We start from the raw sequence: 12328 nt of genomic DNA on the forward strand, positions 1-12328 counted from the left end.
ACAACGCTGTAACAACGTTCACAACGCAACGTAGTTATAGCAACCTTTTGGCCACGTTGTTAAAACGTTGTTAGAAGGTTGGCTACGTTGTGCCAACGTTCTGTTTGTTGGGTATCGAGTGTCGGCCATTTCGTATTGGTGTCCGAATTCTGAGTGAACGACTTCATTCCCTACGTTCGTTCACTACTTTATACTTCATGCAGTGTGTTACAAGTGTGATAAGTTTCGTACTAAAAGCTTTGAAAATGTTTGCACATTGTGAAGATAACAGCTGTAAATAGGGTTAATTTTGCTTTCATGCTAACTGTAAATTATGAATAGTTTCACCAACACTGATGTAATAGAAAATTCAGTGAATAATAGCAATTACATTTTATTTAGTTTGAATAATGTACATTTATTTATTGAGGACATTTGAAATATATATACCAAGGTAAATTATGTTATACCAAGGTAAATTCCGTGAGTGTGTAAGCACACTTATATAAATCTCTTTCTGATTCAGAAATATCTGCCTAAAAATAAACCGACTTTTATTTTGAAATGTCGCCTCGCGTGTGCGCGCACCCGGAAGTGCCTGTCTGCTCCTGGTGACGGTGGCTTGCAATCTTCATTCGTCTGGGAAACAGAAATGCAGACAGACGTGTTGATCAGAAGATAGCTGATCGATTATTATTATCATTACTGTGTAACCGACAGAAATCAATCATGGCGAGCGGTAAGTTGAGCTGCACTGTCTCTCACTCTGACCAGCCGTGCTGTTAACATAAGACTCTATTAAATCACAACATGTTAGTGTCTAATTAATCACAACAACCTGTAATATCATGCAGCTTGTGCTTTATATGACTTAACAAGCCGATGAAGCAGGTGTTAATGGTGTTAAGTGTGCAGTGGTGCTGATGCTGTGTCTCGTGTCTCAGAGTCGGTGAGTGTGATCTTCAAGATCTACTGCCTGACTGTCATGACCCTGATCGCTGCCACATACACTGTGGCCCTCAGATACACCCGGACCGTGTCCTCGGACCTGTACTTCTCCACCACTGCGGTGTGTCTGGCTGAGGTCATCAAGCTGCTGCTGAGTCTGCTGATGCTGGTCAGGTGTGTGTTGACCTCTGACACTGACCGCTGTCTCCTCTGTCTCATGTCTGATCTGATCTGCTGTCTGACGCAGGGAGACCGGAGACCTGGGCCGCTGTTGGACCGCAGTGGTCACTCACATTTTCAGAAGTCCCAAGGAGCTGCTGAAGCTGAGCGTGCCGTCGGTGGTGTACGCCATCCAGAACAACATGGCCTTCGTGGCTTTGAGCAACCTGGACGCCGCTGTCTACCAGGTATTATGAAAATCCGTACAGATTCTGTCATCACGTACTTGCTGTCATACTATTTCAGTAACTATCTGTAAGTCTCACATAACATCATACATCAGTATGAGGAACACAGACTGAAATATGAGTCGTTATTCCCTGAAAATCGTCCCGTCTGATGGGAGAAATTAAGCTTTGTAAAACTTTGAATCAGTTAAATCAGGTGTTTTGTAAATGATTCACTGTTTCAGAACGCTTCAGGTCAGAACGGCGTAAATTCAACACCTAAACATGCATAAAAACACCTTTTACAAAGCAGTTGCAAATGTTTTACTCAAAGTGAATAGCATTAATAGCATGTTATAAATACCATTAAATTAGAGCTGCATGATTAATCATTAAGGGCCAGTTGTTCAAATAGTTTAATGTGGATCAGAATGGTCTGGATTGGGAAATCCCATGTTTTGCTATCCAGGATCAGGTATTCCATCTTACTTTTGTGCTGGTTTTTCAAAGAAAAATTGGATTGGATCACCATGAATCCAGATATACACTTTTCCAGATTACCAAATCTGGATTACCAGTGCTTTACGGAGCCCCTAAAGGGACATGATGATAGAAAGAATATGGGTTTTGAACTGTATATATATTTTGTTGGATATTTACAGCTGTTTGGGGATTGTTTTATTGCACCAAAATCTTTTTTACTTTATAGTAGGTTACCAAAAGGCTAAATATGTAGGTTAATGTCTACTTCTAATTTGTTTAACAGTTAAACTAATCAAGAGCAAAATAAAAAAATGTGTATGCATATTATATGATATAAATGTTGTATTTTTTGACCAGTTTTCTCATGGAATCCACCTTGAAATCCTACCCCTGTTGGGATCAGGATAATCCTGTTTTTTTTGGATTATCCAAATCCTACTGACAAGTTTTGAACAACACAAACTGAAGGTTTGATCCAGATTATGGATTTTGTAATCTGATTTCAGAATCCTTTTTTCCTTTTGAACATCCCATTTTCAAGACTTGATCCAATCCGAAAGCCGGAATCTGATCAGATTACTTTTGAACAACTGGCCCAATAAGATTGCAATCTTATTCCTAAATGACAGTGATTTGGCTCGCTGTCTATTAAAGTTTAGACAAGTACGATCAGAGCGAACTTTCAGATCTGATCCAGAGAGAGCCGTTATCTTCTATAGATATGAAAGAGCTTCACAAACAATTTTTACAACATCACAGTCTCATTATTTCTGTCTTGCAATATTTTAAAATTACACCGTTACACCAGTAGGTGGCGACAAGTGACTGTTAATAAAGTACTTGTCATTGAATCATTCACTCGAGATTGATTGAAAAACACTGACACTGCATCAGAAATGACGTACTGTTGAGTAGGTACTCGATTTGAGTTTAAATTTACTTCACGATTATTGATTATTCTATATAGTACGAATGCATTTGGTATGAATGAAATCCAGACATACTACATCCGCCATGTTGTTACTGTCACATGGCCTACCAGTGCCAGTTGCGTCCCTTCAACTCCATTCACAAATCCTCGCCAGTGGCCTCATGGGATAGTAAAGTATCCATCGTATGCGCACTTCAGGAAGTAGTAAGTCATCCGGGTTCTTTTTGCCTACTGTTTTTCGAATACTATGATTTCGGACATACTACTCTGTTTGCATACTATATAGTAGAGAAGTATTTGATTTCAGATGCAGTGTGATTCATACAGTAATGAAGCAAGTGAGTCATTGAATCATTCATTCAACCAATTAAAAAAATTAGTAAACACAGACTGCAGCAGTTAACATTTTGTCAGATGCTCTAGTAAACTACGGTGCTTTTAGTTGTCTGTTCAGAATCATATGATCTCTGATTGAAACACAAAACATGATTCTCAGTTTATCTAGAATGGTGCAGCTGAACATTAAATATGACGTTTCTGTGTATTATTTTCATTAGATTGTAGTGCTTTGGAGAACTTGGTAAAGCTTGGTTTTTAACTGCAACTCCTCCTTTGTATTATACAAGCGTATCATTAAAAATGTCTACAAATAAATTAAACTCATCTGAGAAACACTGGATCATGTGTTCACGGAGATCAGCCACTAGCCATGAAGACCCGTTGAAATTTTCAAAAAACAGAAATCTGGTGATTTTGGCAGTTTAATATGTACTCTGAATCACTAGTTCAAAATAAATGCTTTGCAGAAGTTTCCAAGCTTCACTAGGCAGAGTTTTGTGTCCATCACTAGCTGAAACTCACATCTTGCCACATTTGCATCATGTTCAGTTCTGCACAGGAGAAGCAGTGGTGTTTTTATGGCATCAGTGATGTCGATCCACCTTATTTAATCTGAGCGCCTGATACCTATTACACACAAAACTCACTTAATCATCCAGCAGGCAGCGGCGCACAGGTTTCTATCAGTCTACCAGGAAACAAAGTTTAGTTCCCAGAATGGTACAATCAGCGTTTGTATCCAACCCTTTGGCTTATGATAGATGTGTGTGACATCTGAGACTTTACATGCCTAAGTGAATTGTGGTCAGTAACTATACATTGCAATCAGATGGTGTCGTCTGTCACTTTAAATGCTCGAGCTCTTTAAAGCAAATTCACGGCTATCGATGTTTTTATCACTCATCAGCTGGAAAAAAAAACACTCAAAGTGATTTCAACAAAAGCGCTTCTCTGTGCTGTTTTCATGACAGTTGTGGTGTTTACTCTGCTGTTTATATTTATATTGATTTATCATTATCATTACAATTATCATACTTTGTGTGGACAGATCTTTATTCTGGTCAAAAACCAAACAACCCTTTTAGACGTTAAAGGTGCCCTAGAATCAAAAATTGAATTTATCTTGGCATAGTTGAATAACAAGAGTTCAGTACATGGAAAAGACATACAGTGAGTCTCAAACTCCATTGTTACCTCCTCCTTATGTAAATCTCATTTGTTTAAAAGACCTCTGAAGAACAGGCGAATCTCAACATAACACTGACTGTTATGTAACAGTCGGGATCATTAATATGTACGCCCCCAATATTTGCATATGCCAGCTCATGTTCAAGGCATTAGACAAGGGCAGCCAGTATTAACGTCTGGATCTGTGCACAGCTGAATCAACAGACTAGGTAAGCAAGCAAGAACAATAGCGAAAAATGGCAGATGGAGCAATAATAACTGACATGATCCATGATATTTTTAGTGATATTTGTAAATTGTCTTTCTAAATGTTTCGTTAGCATGTTGCTAATGTACTGTTAAATGTGGTTAAAGTTACCATCGTTTCTTACTGTATTCACAGAGACCCGTCGCTATTTCCATTTTTAAACACTTGCAGTCTGTATAATTCATAAACACAACTTCATTCTTTATAAATCTCTCCAACAGTGTGTAATGTTAGCTTTAGCCACGGAGCACTATCAAACTCATTCAGAATCAAATGTAAACATCCAAATAAATACTATACTCACATGATCTTGTAAAGATCCATTTGAGGGTTATATTAGCTGTGTGAACTTTGTTTATGCACTGTATAATTGCACTTATAGTCGAGAGCTCAGGAGGGCAGGGAGCATGAGATTTAAAGGGGCCACAGCCTGAATCGGTGCATAGTTAATGATGCCCCAAAATAGGCAGTTAAAAAGATTATTAAAAAAAATCTATGGGGTATTTTGAGCTGAAACTTCAGACACATTCAGGGGACACCTTAGACTTATATTATATATCTTGTGAAAACTGGTTCTAGGGCACCTTTAAAAGACATTTCACTTATTAGACATTTCACCACAATTCACTTATTTCAACATGAAGTTCAGGGGAGTAAATGACATTTTATGAACTGCTGTTGTATGGAAGAGAGTGTGAAGATTCTTCAAAAACCACAAGAATTGAAATCTCACGATCATGAGTAAATAATGTCAGACTCCAAACTGAATTCAAAGTGTTTGTAGTACTCTCAGCTCTGTTTGAAGTCAACATGATGTCAAAACCAGCTGTTTGCTTTTGTATTAATGATCCTATTCTCATTGTGAACGACTGATCAGTGTCCAAATAAAAAAAAAAACCATTTCCTTTCAGCTGACATCATCAGTCCCTCTTATTTGTCAAGCAGCTGTCATATGGAGTCCCGCCCTATACCTGTTTATCTCGTTGAATGTCCTGTTTGACTCAAGAAGATGGTTTCATGTTATCAAACACACTTTTCCTCATGAATTATTCCTTTCTGCTGGTTTTAGCCTTAGAGAATGAGTGTGTTTTTCATGAATCAGACCTGCCGCTCCAGTCTGTGTGTGTGTGTGTGTCAGGTGACGTATCAGCTGAAGATCCCCTGTACGGCGCTGTGCATGGTGCTGATGCTGAGCCGCTCTCTGAGCCGTCTGCAGTGGTTCTCGGTCTTCATGCTGTGTGGAGGCGTCACGCTGGTGCAGTGGACCCCGCCGCAGTCCACCAAAGTCCAGGTACGAATCTGCTGTTGCTGATGCTGCCTTCACATGCTATCGGAATTATCATAAATATGATTTTCCTAGTTGAAAATTGTACATGAATGCCAGCTCAAGTCGTATTTACTACTGGGAAGCTCTGAGATAATTTTGATACCTGATTTGAGCGGGTCATAAACTTTAAACATGCAGAAGGACGAATGATTGCTGCTATTCTTATATCACTATATATACTAGTATTTTCCACAAGAGCTACAACACGTTGTTTTGTCGTTAAATAAGTGCATATTTACATACACCGAGCAGCCACTGCTCGTTAAGTTATGACATAAAGTATGGGTGCAATAAATAATACTACCATAATAAATTGAAGGCTTCAAATAGACCCACTGGGGTTGTTTAAAATCAAGTTTTTAATGTTGTTTATGTCTATGTGGTGTTTTTAATATGCTTTAAGATGCTGTTATTTTAATATGCTGTTTCAAAAACGCGGTTTGAAATTGCTGGTGTCTGTGATGTCACAAACTACCTTGTAACCAATCATGTCAGTGTGTGGGTGGGCTTTAGCATATCATTAACTATGACCGATCTGAAGCAGGAGAGTAACATTAGCAACACATTATTAGTCAAGCTAAAGGCTAATCTTACTTATTACCGTTGTAATGTCTCCAACGTTGTAAAAAGCGATACCGTCGTGCAGCGTTTACATCAGTAAGTTGACCGAGTGGATCTCTGAGCTGGCGTGAGCGAGTGGAGGCGGAGCTAATTTGCATATTCATAGAACTGCGTATACTAAATGAAGCAAGAGTGTAGTTACATTCAAGCTATTTTAAGGCATGAAGAATTCTTTTTCACAGGAAAAACATTTAAATATGTCATTTTGGTGAGTTTTAAGGGATAAAATGATTGACTACTGGGGGACTTTAACAATTCTTTACAACAATGTATTTTAAGTATAGAAAATGAAGCGATGGGAAAGTATCATGAATTGACAACTCATATTATTTATTTGCAAGCAGCAACAAATACCATTTCCTCTTTTAAAGGTGATTAGGAACAGCTCAGAGCTGAACATATATAGCACTCCTGTGTAATAAATAATAAAAATAAAAAACAGAACAGTCTTTATCAACAGAAAATAATCAAATGTAAAACAACACTGCATAGTATTCACTGAATAAATTGGTCCCACTTCATATTAAGTGGCCTTAACTACTATGTACTTACATCAAAAAATAAGTACAGTGTACTTATTGGGTTCATATTGAATTGCAAAACACTTTTGCAGCTATTGAGGTGGATACGGGTAAGGTTAGGGAAAGCTTTGGTGGTATGGGTAGGTAATTATATTAAAATATAAGTACAATGTAAAAACATGTATGTACACAATAAGTGCCTTGTATCAAATGATTAATTTAAATGTAAGTACATAGTAGTTAAGGCCACTTAATATAAAGTGGGACCAATAAATTAAATATAGATTAATCCTACTAAATCTACTATAGAGCAATGAGTGATTTTCTCTGATTAACATTAATGACACAGACGGCAGCAGGTTTAGTAGGCTCCTGTCACTTTTAGACCAAATGCACGGATCTATGCTCGTTGATCCCGTTCACTGCTATTATAAAGCTCGGATGCGTCAGGATATTTATTATATAATCGCTGATTGTGTTCATCAGAAAGAAGAAAGTCATATACTTTTAGGATGGCTTGAGGATGAGTAAAGTCTAATCCTTTAAGTTTGGGCTTTTAGAGAGGAATGAATGCACACCGATGTGAACGAAAGAAATTAACTAAAATCATTATAGGCCAAAGCATCTTTAACTAAAGTGTTAATGTGTGGCTCTCTGTGATTCAGGTTGAGCAGAACCCGTTCCTGGGCTTCGTGGCGATCGCCGTCGCGGTCCTCTGCTCCGGGTTTGCAGGTATTGTGTGTTCAGTCGTGTTATTGGTGGATTCTCACATTAGGGAGCATTAGTGACTCTCTGTTTTGGATCAGGTGTGTACTTTGAGAAGGTCCTGAAGAGTTCGGACACCTCTCTGTGGATCCGAAACATCCAGATGTACCTGTCGGGAATCGTCGTGACCCTCATAGGGGTCTTCATGACAGACGGCGCCCAGGTCTTGGAGAAAGGCTTCTTCTACGGATACACGCCTTGGGTCTGCTTAGTCGTCTGTGAGTAACGCCTTCATTTCTGATGCCTGCAGTCATGTAAATTAGGAAGATACAGCTCACTGAGCATGAACGCCCTGCCCATGTAAATTTAAACAGATGCCGCATGCCTGTGTCATTGTAAATGTAAAGCTTTTGAATGCCATTGATGATGTGGTTTGACTGGTTTCTCCTCTGCTTTATGCCTGCAGTTCTGGCGAGTGTGGGAGGAATGTACACGTCTGTGGTGGTGAAATACACTGATAACATCATGAAGGGCTTTTCGGCGGCCGCCGCGATCGTGCTGTCCACCGTGGCATCTGTCATCCTCTTCGGCCTGCAGATCAGTGAGTGCATCGTTCAGTCATGACATCACATGATCGGGAGGCAGTAGACCTGAAGCAGACGTGACTGATGCTCAGCAACAGTGTATCTCTGTAGGAACTGAGACATGAGTCTTTATGAGGCACGTCCACCTGTGTGTTCCTGCAGTCAAGCTGCCGTCAGGTCCTGCAGACTGAGAAATTGCATAAAGACAGGAAGCTTTTTGGTGCTTAAGTACCAAAATAAAGAGATAACGATGCGTTTCATCTAGGGCTGCCCCATAATAATCCACTAAACGTTAGTCAACTAGAATCAAAATTTGATTAGTTGGTTAGTCACAGAGGATAAAAAGGTGAAGTCTATGAGTGACAGATGGTTAAAGGATTAGTCCACTTTATCATTTAAAACATGCAAGTAGTAGCAACTTTACATAACATTATCGGCAACCCGCGGCTCTAGAGCTCTTTAGCTTTATTGTCCAGCCCTAAAACATATAGTTTTATAGTATAGTTTTTGTCATTGTTTATTTTAAAACACACAATTATGCAGAATACAAGATGGAAAATATTTAATTGATGATTTGTCAACATAATATATAACAATACAATATATATGGAATGATTTTACCTCAAAATCCAACAATTTGACACAAAGTGATAACTGCAAATCCATGTTTCTCTGCTGGAGTCCAGCTCATTTTGATAGTAGGCTAATATAGCTAATATACACTTACCTCCTGTTGCGTTCATATAAGGCTTATATAAGGCTTTTAATTTTTTGCGGCTCCAGACAGATTTGTTTTTTGTTTTTTTGGTCCAATATGGCTCTTTGAACATTTTGGGTTGCCGACCCTTGACCTAGATAAATGTGCGCTATTTTTAGGCACATATCCAGGTGTTTGTGCGGAGTGTGAAAGTATTATCGCGGTTACTGCAAGACATGGAGGTGGCGGAGCGATCGCTGGCATTTTTTCAACTTAAAATACTCCGTCGTTTTTGGTCATACGGATAAGAGTAAGACATCATTCTGAACTGCAAACTGTCTACTTTTATTTGTCAAAACTCACAATAACATGAAAACATTGTGCTTTCGTAAAATAAAGAAAATATACAGAATGCGCTTTCTGCCGTCCCTGTCTCTGTGGAATGGAGCGCGTCACAAAAATGAACCAAAACTCAGCGTATACTTTCCTCACAGACATGATATATCTATAGAACGCTTAAAATGTTTGCTTTTAAATTCACAAATTCAAATTGAAAATAAATACTCTTCATTTATGAAAGGTACATTTCTGTCTATAGACGTGTTACTGCAGAGACGGCGAGGCAGCGTCGTCAACTTCATCTTTGCAGCCGACACAGACTCAGAAAACACTAGTTTATTAATAAATTATTAAAATGTCTGCTTGCTATTTTTTTCCCTGATACATTCATAATCATTACTTTTAACGGTGCGGCAAGCTTTAGGTATGCGCTTGAGCTTGAAATAGGCATTTATATTACTCCTATTATGGTTTAGTATTCACCTCAGTATAAATGTAAGTAATTAAATTAATATAAATGTGATTAGTTGACAAATGGCTTAAATAAACAGCTGCTAGTCGACTAGAAAAATCTTGGGGGCAGCCCTAGTTTCGTCTGTATTTGATGAAGGGAAATCTAGTCTCAAAATTTAACAATGCTTGAAAAAACAATGTTTTTCCAGTAGTTTCTTACCTTAAAAATATATATAACAGATACAACTTTTGATTTTAATAATGAATTAGTAAATGTTGAAATTAGGGCTGTCAAAAGTTAACACGATAACGCATGCGATTAATTCAAAATCCTTAAAGCGTTTAAATAATTTAAAGCAAATAAAGGGGACCTAAATTTAAATCTTTAAAGGGGACCTATAACGCCCCTTTTCACAAGATGTAATACAAGAACAACACGCTGTTTTTGTGTGTGTCCCTTTAAATGCAAAAGAACTGCTGCTCCCGCCCACTTTCCAGAAGAGCTCAACAACAACAAAGCTTGAGAATCTCATGCAGTTGGGGGCGGGGTTTATGTAAATGTATGTAAATTTTAGTTAACAAGCAGAACCCTATTGTAAAGTGATGTTTTAGAGGAGTATCGTGTCCTGTTGTGCTCATTTACTGTTTTGGTCTTTGCAGCGACGACGTTCATCACGGGAGCCCTGCTGGTGTGTGTGTCCATCTACACGTACGGCCTGCCCAAACAAGACACCAGCAAAGTGCTGAAACCCAGTTCAGACAGTGAGGACACACAGAAACTCATCGCCGTCTGACACGAGTTCGGTGGGCAAGACAAACTGACACGACGATCAACACACGACTCTAGACGCTGCTGTTCGAGCAGCTGGACGTGAACTGAACCCAACAACACTACGTCAGGAAGAGTTTTGATCCGTCTGTGCTGCTGATGAAGGAGGGTGGAGGTGGGGTTATGGGAATGACAGGCCAGATTTGGTTTTATGTGGTTGTTATTTCTATCTATAATATCATTTATACTATTGGACTTGCTGGAGATCGTGAGACACTGCCACAAGTAACAAACACTGAAGCCTAAACCGTAAACTGAATATGGGACGGGTTTTTTCTTTAGATTGCCAATTTAATTTGCTCAAGTGTTTTAAAATATTTGCATAAGCTGAACGTAAAAAGGATCCCTACAGACCGACTAAATCTCAGAGCAAACTGAATCCAGTGGTACGTCTCATCGTCCAGTGAATGTGATTATGAGGTGCTCTAATGAACTGACGTGTTTCTGCAGACATGATTAAAGTCAAGCTCTCGTACTGTTACATGCATCAAGCATGCTGAATCCAACACAGATGGATAAAACGGTACTGTTCACATGTGAACTGTGCAATCCGATTCATATTCTTTTACATGTGCATTGCATGTATTCCGAACAAAACATCGTCATAATTTCTGTTCTTGCCTTGATGATTCATTTCATTGTTTTTTGCAGGTCTTAATTCACTCTTACACAAATTAAGGCCTTAAAAAGTTATTAAATCAGAGCAGAAAGTGTCATGACATTAAATGTTGCATTGCAAAAAATTAATATCTTCCTCAGTATTTATGTCCTGTTTTTCGATACACATATTTAAATGTCTTTGAGATGCAAATGTAAAATTAAATTTTGAAAAATCAGAACTAGTTTGTACTTCTGTCAATTATGAAATTATGAAAAAATCTTTTTGAATTAAGATGATTTCTTCTTGTTTTAATCATAAACTCAATTTATTTTGATCAATTTCACAGAAAAAATGACTTTATATTTTATGTCCAGTAAATGCGTCTTGATTTAAGAATCTTTTTATACAGTTGTACTGGAAAACAAGACAGAAATACTGAGGAAGAACATGTTTTTGCAGTGTGATCAAAAGCTACAGTAAAAGAAAGTTCCATATTCTAGTGGTTTGGAGCAGAATGATTGAAGCTACTTTTGTAAAATGAATTAAAAAGTAATGGAAAACTCATTGTGTTTCTCAGACATTTATATTTAGAGAACATATTGAAGTATTGTGTTCACTTTGATTTATTCCTTACATTTTCATTACTTGGTCTTAAATTTACCTGCTGAAAAGCTTGTTTAGATAATAATTAGTGTCCTCCAGTGACCAGTTCGTAATACATACATAAAGATCCACATCACAGTACTGCACAAGTTCATTTTAAAGGGTTAGTTCATCCAAAAATGAAAATAATGTCATTAATTACTCACCCTCGTGCCGTTCCACAGACTTTTGTTAATCTTCAGAACACAGATTAAGATATTTTTGTTGAAATCCGATGGCTCAGTGAGACTTGCATAGCCAGCAATGACATTTCCTCTCTCAAGATCCATTAATGTACTAAAAACATATTTAAATCAGTTCATGTGAGTACAGTGGTTCAATATTAATATTATAAAGCCACGAGAATATTTTTGGTGCGCCAAAAAAACAAAATAACGACTTATATAGTGATGGCTGATTTCAAAACACTGCTTCAGGAAGCTTTGGAGCGTTATGAATCTTTTGTGTCGAATCATGATTCAGATCGCGTGTCAGACTGCTGAAATCA

The 12328-nt window shown here is 38.0% G+C and overlaps 1 protein-coding gene across 1 annotated transcript; it reads left to right on the forward strand.

The window, feature by feature from the left end:
- The first annotated feature begins 44 nt into the window (after positions 1-44).
- On the forward strand, positions 45-11916 carry slc35a1 (solute carrier family 35 member A1). The gene is made up of 8 exons (XM_067384912.1): positions 45-718; positions 924-1101; positions 1175-1334; positions 5640-5792; positions 7636-7702; positions 7777-7953; positions 8142-8276; positions 10409-11916. Exons 1-8 carry the CDS (start codon positions 709-711, stop codon positions 10540-10542), a joined length of 1014 nt encoding a protein of 337 aa, XP_067241013.1. The 5' UTR covers positions 45-708; the 3' UTR covers positions 10543-11916.
- Positions 11917-12328: the final 412 nt, after the last annotated feature.

The sequence above is a fragment of the Chanodichthys erythropterus genome, chromosome 4 (assembly GCF_024489055.1).
Source record: "Chanodichthys erythropterus isolate Z2021 chromosome 4, ASM2448905v1, whole genome shotgun sequence".
NCBI lineage: Eukaryota > Metazoa > Chordata > Actinopteri > Cypriniformes > Xenocyprididae > Chanodichthys > Chanodichthys erythropterus.

What these genes read in the sequence shown, in the direction of transcription:
- slc35a1 (XM_067384912.1), top strand. An exon ending in AGTCTGCTGATGCTGGTCAG is followed by an intron (nt 1,102 to 1,174) that starts GTGTGTGTTGAC and finishes TGTCTGACGCAG; the next exon opens with GGAGACCGGAGACCTGGGCC. An exon ending in TGGACGCCGCTGTCTACCAG is followed by an intron (nt 1,335 to 5,639) that starts GTATTATGAAAA and finishes TGTGTGTGTCAG; the next exon opens with GTGACGTATCAGCTGAAGAT.